Genomic DNA, 9,726 nt, shown 5'->3' on the forward strand with positions numbered 1-9,726 from the left:
TTCCCTACAAACTGAAACATGATGAGCCGTAACTATACAGGTTATTAGTACATCACAGCTCCATCTCCCCCTGACCCCCACCCACCGACCCCCATTAGTGGTATATTTATATTTACATCCTCTACCGTGCAGTAATTCTAGCACACCTCACCGCCCAGCCCTCCTGCATTCACAGTGTTTATGATATGCGAAATCAAATCCCTCTGGTTCTGCATGATGATAATAATCTGCAAACCCCCTCCTCTAGCAGTCATTATCCTTGGAACTCCAGAGTCTACATTAAAGTCCCATAAGGTGAAAAAAAAAAACAACAACAAAAACAAATACAGTTCAGGTTAATAAAGTCTGTTTAGCTTCTGTGATTAATTAAAATAAACTCATCAGGTATAAGACTAGAGTCACCCTCTGGACAGATAGAGAATCTAAACAAAATACACTTTTTTTTTTCTTTCTGTTTCTCATGAAACAGCTCCTATTAGTGCAGCTCCTGCTTCCAGGCCCAGCATACTTATCAGCCTTTAAGCCCTTTATCATAAATTATAAATCAAATGAGCAACAGCTAAAAAGGAAATTTACCCAAACAGATGTGATGGCCTTTCAACAGAGCCACACATACACTGCAGATACAGACTGTCACGCCTCTGCTCTGCTTCTGACTTCTATCCATTTTTGGTATTTTCTCAGGTAACATAAATTACACCCATTGTGTCTTTATGTGTTTTTTCTCTTGGGTTTGAGCAACCAACTCTACTATTAACTCTGGGCCTTCATGTTTGAAATGCTTCAGTGTACCTAACCCATGGGCAAACTAAGGCCCGGGGGGCAGGATGCAGCCCATATGGCTTTTTAATCCGGCCCGTTAGAACTAGTCCAAATTATATTTTCATTATATTATGCTGTTTTTTCCTTGCAAAAAAGGCTGATACTGCTTATACTGCTATTTCCGTGCTATTTTTTTACACTTCACCTGATATTAAAAACAAATTAATTAATTAGTATGAGCAACTTCATTTGAGCTTTAAATGCCTGTTTATAAATTGCCATCTACTGTAATGATAAACATTTAATAATAGCATAGTCTTTTCAAACAAAAAAACTTCAATCCACACAACCCATTTAAAGGCAATGTGGCAACAAAAACACTTCAATCCACACAACCCATTTAAAGGGTCTGATATTGTAGTCAAGAAAACATTATAAGAATACGAACTAAAGGTCAAAGTCATGACCAATCAGCTCAGAGTCAGTCACCAAATTAGTCAAACGTAACCCAGACTACTACTGTCAATCAAATTTCCAAATTCCTCTATTTTGCCAAGTACTACAGTGCTTTAAGAGCTATGGCTGACTGCAAGGTAGTACTACACTGCTTTAAGAGCTATGGCTGACTGCAAGATAAAATAAAATTTAAAAAAAAGAGAAAAAAAAAATCAGTCAAGACTCATGCTGACAACTTGTCACATTCCCTTAACGATTAAGAACCAGGAAATGTGTCGATGTTTAAGAGTAGCTGCTTAATGGGAGACAGACTTGAGATCAAGTGAGGTCCATAAAACCTTAAACATTGCAGTGAAAGTGATCACAGAGAACACGGTCTACTGCGTTTTATATGCAAATATCAAACGCAATATCATAGTATATTCTGATTTCCCTAAATTCAGATCTAGTTGCTGTTTTCGAATATATTTTTCACTGGAGTAAAGTGGCACTCATAATGAGGGGCTGTGTTGAAATGATCTGTTTGTATTCAGCCCTTTGTGTCTGGACCGATAACAACCCTGATTCGAGAGCACACAAGCTTGGTCTTTTTTTTGGTGGGAATCTTAAATACCGTAATTTCCAGACTACAAGCCGCTACTTTTTTCACATGCTTTGAACCCTGCGGCTAATTTATGGATTTTTACGGGCTAACACAGTTCATTGCACTAGCGATCAATGACTTTTCTGGTAGGCTACTGTGTGTTATGCTAGTAGTATATGTTTGTCTGTGAATGGCTGTGTGCGTATACGTACGTGGGGCGCGCAAGAGAAAGAACGTTAGAGAAGGTTGTTTACCTCTGCTGCGGACTAGCACAAAGTGAAGGGAGTTAGCCCCGGAGCTAACGTTAGCTCTGGACCTGGAGCAGATCACTAAGTCTCACCTGTGCATTCCAACTACGGTCTGGGCACCGAAGCAGGAAAGAGCTAACGTGTAACCAGCCATGGTACAGGCACTGTTCAAAAAAATGTATTCAAATAAAAGTGAAAAAAAAATCTTTCCATGTTACAACGCGGCTTTTAGAGAAGTGCAGCCTATATATGTACAATTATTTTTTTTCTATTTAAATTGAATGGGTGCGGCTTATTTTCAGGTGTGCTCAATAGTCCGGAAATTACGGTACCTTTAAAGTGTCTTTGTGTCCATCTGTTTTGCTCTTACCGGATCAGTGAACTCAGGAATGGCGACACGGTAGGTGATGGGGCTGCAGTCGCTGGTGTTGGTTACCAAAACACAAGGCAGGAACTTCGGGCCTAAGTCGTCTCCGTCCAGAACGTCCACTGTCAGAGTCGTGGTAGCTGTCCTTCTGTTGGGAGGGTATAGGGCACGATCCTGGAGATTGAGAAACCGCGTTTACCTTCAATGTTCAATTCCAATCCAACAACAGTTATCGCCAAAGGCTGCATCGCGCGACCAAAAATCCAGAATTTTGCACCTCGAATCCACATTAAAGAGATACATATTATTATCTAGTACGATGTGAAGTGTGAAGTAGTATCCCAGGCTACACAAAAGCAGCTCTGAAACGCATTCATCTACTGGCTGTTATTTGTCTTGCTGTTCCAGCAATATGCAGATAATGAACCATAATCAATCATGTCTAATTCCTATCACTATTAATCATGATTCATTGTGTAGTAATCCACCATCTACCCTGTGTTTAACTAGATCAAATATTTCATAAAAAAATCACTAGGTCAAGCTCTACATGTATTACGGTACACATACATCTTATTGATTTTGTGTACTGGATAGAAGTAGTCATTCTTTCTGTAGAATTTAAGTCAGGTCTTTCTAATGAACATACTTTCACAACCGCGCTAGAGTTGGTCTATCTAATGAACATACTTTCACAACCGCGCAAATCTGTGTCACGATTTTATATCCGGTGGCTGAGCCGATACGCAATAATGAAAAATCCCACGTCCTCTTCCATCTTTTGTCTGATTCCCTTTTTTTTTCCAGATAAGATGAAATCTTACAGAGGACAAGACTATCTTACAGGCTAAAGAACAAAGACTTTGGCCTAATCAGGCAGAAAATGAAAAGCGGAGGAGCTGAGTTGACTGATGAGGCTAAATGATGTAACGATGAACTGCGCTGCAGTACAACGGCTCCACCGTTAGACTTTCCAGCATGAACATTTACGTTTACGAAGATATCAAAATCCAATTTTTTAAAATCACGTTGCTGCCTATTAATGACGGGTTTTCCCACAAGACATCTTCAGTCTACGCGAATTTAATTTATGGCGGATTAACTGAAACCATACTCCTGGAAAATGACAAAACGCTGCGGCCTTTTGTAGGACATTTGCTCTCGAACAGCTAAAGGGTGAGAACGAGAGTGCGTTAAGCACGCCGCAGTAATTTATACTATTTTATTATTATTACTGTGATATTACAATATCTCATTACGATGTAATATATTCAGGACGTAATCTCTGACATGTTGCTTTATGAGAGCGTAGGGTGGGAAATAGCCTCCCTGAGGTAAAACTCCTGATTAAATCAGCTGGGATATAAAAAGCTCAACTGTTATCATAATTCAGTTGCATCTGAGGGCCGACTGCGTCAGAGTACCAACAGCGGGGTGGTCTATTCCGTGGACTACTCCGAGTGTAGGGTTTGGGTTTTGGTGGATTCCCATTAACACTTGTTAGCTTCGTAGATAGCTGTGGCTATATACTGTATAGCTAAATGAGTAATGGGGTTGGAACCTGCGTTGTCAACCTGAGTGTCATGATTGGCTGAAAATAGCGAGACTCCCACTGATGAATCAGACGTGTGAGTGCATTATCAGTGAAATTCAACTCAACTTGAACCCGGATTATCTCAAGTGTACAACAAAGTGTGACGTAAGGTTGATATATATACGGTTTACGGTTCACGACGCCCTCGAAATACAGCGTCTTGTGGTCACGGTGCCATCACCAATACATTTCTTAAGAAAGTCTTGTTCGATCATTATGTGGTGCTATATGTGGAAGACGGCTTTGTTTACATTTGTACGCCATACGTCGCGCTACATTTGCTTTTTTTTTTCCCCCGTTTGTGTTGTTTTGTTGGGAACTCTTCGTCCTTCGTTGTGGCTCCCAGGCAAGAGTCGGACTCTTCGATTGTGACGTTACCGCTGTATTAGCGTGGGTGAGTGACAAAGGTACTGTAATGGATAGGTACCGTATGCGACACTGACACTCAGATATGGATTGCCTGTACATTGTAGTTATTAAAATGACAGAGGCATGAAGCGTTCATGCACGAAAGAAAAAAGAAAATAACCTAGAGAGATCCTACACGGCCAGGTCTACTCTCAGTAAATGAATCATAAGAGCGATTTTTTTTTTACTTTTCCTGACAGACCCCGCCACGGTGAAAGTTATAAGGTTATCTTAGCCGTGAAGTCATTTATCCAGGATCCTTTGTTAATTCCAGAGTGTGGAGGGCATTTATGTGCTATTTAAAGGCTGCTAGTGCTATTGAATTATTACAGTAGCAGATGAAGACAGCATTGTTATCTACCCTCCCTGCTACCCTGTCTGCCTGGGTCTGTCCTTTAGCCGCTGTTGCACGTATGCAAATGTACACAAAATGTGATAGGAATCCAACAAATTACTTAAGAATATAAAGAATCTGCTCAATTAATATTAAAGATAACACCGACGTACAGTGGAACCTCGACATATTAGAGTATTTTGAGAGACGAGCTTTCGAGCAAATTTTCACATGCCGCCATTAGCCACTACTGTCTCAAAGGTAAGAACTCATAATTAAGAACACATTTTTTTCTTCTATATCACAGGAATTCTTATGTACTATAATTTTTCTGTGTGTGCGTATGTCTCTATAGCAATTAAAAACATATTTTTCCATTGTTATTAATAAGGTAGTTTTAGGGCCGGAACTGATTAATTTTTTTCTGTTATTTCTTATGGGAAAGATATGATTCGAGATCTGAGCACCTAGAGTTACGAGCTCGGTCCTGGAAGGGATTACGCTAGTATCTCGAGGTTCCACTGTATACTGATATAAACACAAAAGCATACATGATAACATAGCTCGTAGCTCGAGAATAGCTATTCTTGTTTGCTGGTTACCGATTGAACAGCTAAACATTTCAGCATTTCATAAACACAAGTGACTGCTAATAGATAACGAGCACAATTCAAATTAGTGGCTAATTAGCAATAATCCGTTTCTGCAATCTCTGGGTCAACGCTTTGTTAAACAAGGTCAAGGTCAGAGGTGAAGAAAAGTTTCCTTACATTGGCTTGGATTAATACCAGGTATCTCGTTCGCTCTTCGTAGTTCAGCCTCTCAGTCAGAAAGACGTGACCTGACTGGGTGTTCGCAATGCTCACCGTTCTGTTGGACACCTGAAACACGGTGACAGAGTTTGATAAGACACGGCCCAGAGAGAGCAACAAGTCTATCATATATTTTTAACTTGCAGACCAATCCGTCCACATACCGGGTCCACGGGGTTGTAAAGGACGCTGTACTCGATACGTCCATTAGGGCCATCGTCAATGTCTATGGCACCTTTGTCAGTGAAGTCGGTGAAAATGATCGATTCAACCGGTGTGAGCTACAGGAAATTAAAGGATGGGAAAAAAATTCATATGTAATAGCCAATACGCACAGCACCAGAGTATGGGGCAGCACACATAATCAATGGAAGAAGCTTCAGGCTTATGAGGACAGCAGAGACCCAACAGGGTGGAACTGGAAACTATTTCCTAATCTGGAGAAGCATGACTTTCATGACAGAAGACTTCAAGATCAGATAATAATAATATAATAATATATATATTATTATTATTATCAGATCTTGAAGTCTTCTGTCTTCAGAAGACTTCAAGACCACTTTATTACCGGCCTAATAAAGTGGCCAGTGAGTGTGCGTGTATATATATATATATATAGTAGTATAAAAATATATTCTTTATAAAATATATTGTATTCCGTGGGTCTTACAGTCTATCATTAATTATAAAACAACCACCCGAGTGTTTTTTCTCGTGTTAGAATAATCAAACAGTAATTAAAGGTGACACCTGGTGATAGCACACAATTAAGATTAATCGGCACCAAATTAGTGGTAATGAGTTTGAAAGCTGCTAATATGAAGCGAGTAAAACTTGTAGCTGCATTGAAAAGGAGGCTTCTTTAGTAAAACTTTAAATACAGTCCAGTTGATGTATATATATATTTGCTTTAGAATTTCAGATGATGATACTAAAAGCATTTGAAAGAAACCTCGGCTTATTTAAATTCAGTGTAAAATCAGGCCGACATGTTCCAGTTCTGTGTTTATTTTCTTTCCCTGAGCCTTAAAATACATCAAGAGTGCAGGTCACCTTCGACTATTCTTTGCCACGTGTTGTGTACAACAACATATTCATCCTTAGGTACCTTCAATTTTTATTTGAAAAAGGTACAAAGCCATCGTTAAAGATTAGCTTCATTTGTTTGTGACAAAAAATAAATAATTAAAGCATATATATACACATATATATACATACATATATACACATATACATATATACACGCATATATATATATACATATATACACATATATAAATACAAATATATATATATACACACATATATACACACACAAATATATATATATATATATACATTACAAATTATTATATATATCACAAATTAAACCAAAAACCTTACCTCACTTATGGCAACGTAGTAGCGTGACTGCTGGAATCGAGGCGTGTTATCGTTCCTGTCTCTCACAACTATCCGCACCTCGTGGGAAATGACATTACCAACCAGCAAATTGGTGCACTCCACCTCCACTACAATGGTCTTGATAAGGTTGGGAGGCTGAGAGGCAAAGAGAAAAAAAACAAAAAAAAAACATACACTTTTATCTCAGTCGGTGTCATTTTTTAATTAACTGCGGTCAAGGTTGCTTATTTACTTTACTACTTTTAAACACTTGTTGTGTTTTATATTGGAGTAAAAAATAAAAAACACCAAAGAAAACAGAAACAAAGTTTGAAAAACTAGGCAATAACAGAATATACTTTGTTGATAAATGAAAGAAATATATCCAACATTCTATTTTAACTTTCCACCGAAGCTAAACTACTAAGGGAATTTGTTCTCGCCGAGTATTCCCGAGAAAGACACTTTACCTTTCAGCATCATAATTGCCGTGTGTCACCGCTCTGTGAAATTAGATTTTAATTAAATAAAAACAAAAAAATGTACAAAAGGTTTTATTATTAAAAATCCTGTCTGACTCTTTACTCCTGTGGCAGTTTTCTTCTGTAATAATTGTTGTATTGTAATATATATTGTATTGCATTGTTTTTTACATTACACCAGGCGTGGGCAAACATTTTGAGCAGAGACAGCACGTTCGTGTGAAATAAGATTAAAGACATAAATGTCATGCATAAAGGTTAAAATGCTAAAGTGCTTTTATCATTTTCTACGCCATCTATTGGCAAAACATGGGTTTTGTATGGAAAAGGCAGAAGTGTAATGATAATGTAAATAAATTATATAATTTGGAAAAGTTTGGAGGGCCAAATTAAAAAGCTAAATCGGCAGCGTCCGGCCCCCGGGCCTTAGTTTGCCCATGCCTGCTCTACATGGAATCTAGCATTTTTTGGGGTTTTTTTTTTTTTTTGCTAAATATGTTGCTGTAGAGCAGCGGCTCCCAAAGGGAAGGTGGGGGGTGTTGTTGCACAGATTTTAATATCAAGAATGTCTTTAGTTATAGTTTTTTAATAATTAGAAAATTTGGGTTCACTTCGGATGAAGACAGGAGCTCACCATCGAAACATGTTGAGGTCAGGCCTGGGACCAAAACAAATCCATGGATCGCATGATAAATATAAATTAAGCCGATCATTTTGCCGACCACGATTAATTACCAAGTGCGTGTTTACTTAATTACGGCTGAGAGGGGGCGCTGGAATACACTCAAAGAGTGTAAAAATATACAAATAGTCTGGCCTTTGTTAAAACTTTTCTGCCAATGGCAAGATTTTTATTTTTTATTTTTACTAAAAACCCCTGTATTAAAAACAACCTTTTTTAAAATAATAACCAAACTTTTACCACAAAATTACCACCTAACATTTAAATACTATTTATAACTTTTAATAACTTGTTGTTGTTTTTTTTTTGCTTTGAAGCAGAGAAAAGCCAACGTTCTGCCGCTCAGGTAACAGACCAATTTATATAAACAAGTTATTCACAGAATAATTAAAAACGCTGTTATCTCAAAAACACATTCACCCCAACAACATCATAAAACATTTGTTTTTATTTAAAAAAATAAATGATTTATTTTATAAAATATTATTTCAATTACCATAATGAAATTAGGCATCAGGGGTACATGTTGATTACTCTATTTGGTGATATGTTTAGTTCATTTTCTTTTAAATATGTCTGACATCAGATATTGGCAGACTGGAAAAACTGTTTTCAATTTTCTTATTTAACCGCACCTCTAAACGAAGGATTAATCACAGACTCACTGAGTCTCATACTGCAGACCACCATTCCAGTCAGGTACTCACATCTCTGTCCAGAACTCGTCCAGTGCTGTTCAGGTAGAGCCTCTGTCGCACTGGTTCTAAGATCACCCAGTAGTCGTAGTTTCTTTGCAGCGTCAGTGAGATGGTTTTGTCTGGAGCTTGAGTTCTACCTTTTATCTGCATGTTTTCAACCAGGACCGTACCTGTAAAAACAAATCGGACTTTGGTGAATACAACAGAACTTGTGAGTATGTTTGAGAAATATGTTATGTAAATAAATAAATAAGTACATATGTGACACACTGATTGTAACGTCACAATCTCCTATTAGTTTCTTATGAAAGCACTGTTCCATTACTCAGCTGTATCAGGTTAATACAAATTTTGTACGAAAACTAGTTGGCGAGTGGAGTGGACGAAAAGACAATTTTGTGAAAAAATGTCCTTCAGTTTTACTAATTTATTTCATTCAAAAAGAATCCAGTCATATCCCTTTACTTTCATCATTCAAAGATAATCTGTCAATGTTTCAAAACAACAGGTCATTCAGACTCTGATACTAACAGAATAAAGCCTAAAAGATGTTTTATTTTGAAAATGTAATGATCCTTCAATGATGACGTGGTATTTCCGGTCCACAGTACCGGCCGACCGATTCTTGGTACAAAGAGGTTAGGGACCGTTGGTCTATCCAGTGTCCCAAAACTAGTATTAATTTATTGCAAATAATTTTTCGATGTTTCTCAAATAGCAATGAAATCCTCTTCCACTAGGTGGCAGCAGATGGTTATTAAAACTAAGAAAAGATTATCAGAGCTGTTGAAGAAGATCTTTGTGTCTTTCTTCAATTCCTGCCAGTATATCAGCGTTGTGTTCAACTAAACATTTTTCAGTAAATTTAAACTGGAATATTTTTATATTTCTTTACATATACTTTTTGTGAGATTTTT

General features: G+C 37.7%; 1 protein-coding gene across 1 annotated transcript in view; it reads right to left on the reverse strand.

Annotated features, from left to right (window-relative positions):
- Window positions 1-9,726, reverse strand: part of pcdh15a (protocadherin-related 15a) — a 206,765-nt gene that overhangs the window by 95,252 nt on the left and 101,787 nt on the right. The window contains exons 9-13 of the mRNA XM_025060675.1: window positions 8,819-8,979; window positions 6,948-7,103; window positions 5,729-5,845; window positions 5,523-5,633; window positions 2,420-2,590 (exon numbers count right to left, since the gene is read on the reverse strand). Of these exons, the coding sequence (XP_024916443.1) occupies window positions 2,420-2,590; window positions 5,523-5,633; window positions 5,729-5,845; window positions 6,948-7,103; window positions 8,819-8,979 (716 nt within the window). The remainder of the gene's footprint in view (window positions 1-2,419; window positions 2,591-5,522; window positions 5,634-5,728; window positions 5,846-6,947; window positions 7,104-8,818; window positions 8,980-9,726) is intronic.

Source organism: Cynoglossus semilaevis, chromosome 12 (genome assembly GCF_000523025.1).
Source record: "Cynoglossus semilaevis isolate Cse_v1.0 chromosome 12, Cse_v1.0, whole genome shotgun sequence".
Lineage (NCBI taxonomy): Eukaryota > Metazoa > Chordata > Actinopteri > Pleuronectiformes > Cynoglossidae > Cynoglossus > Cynoglossus semilaevis.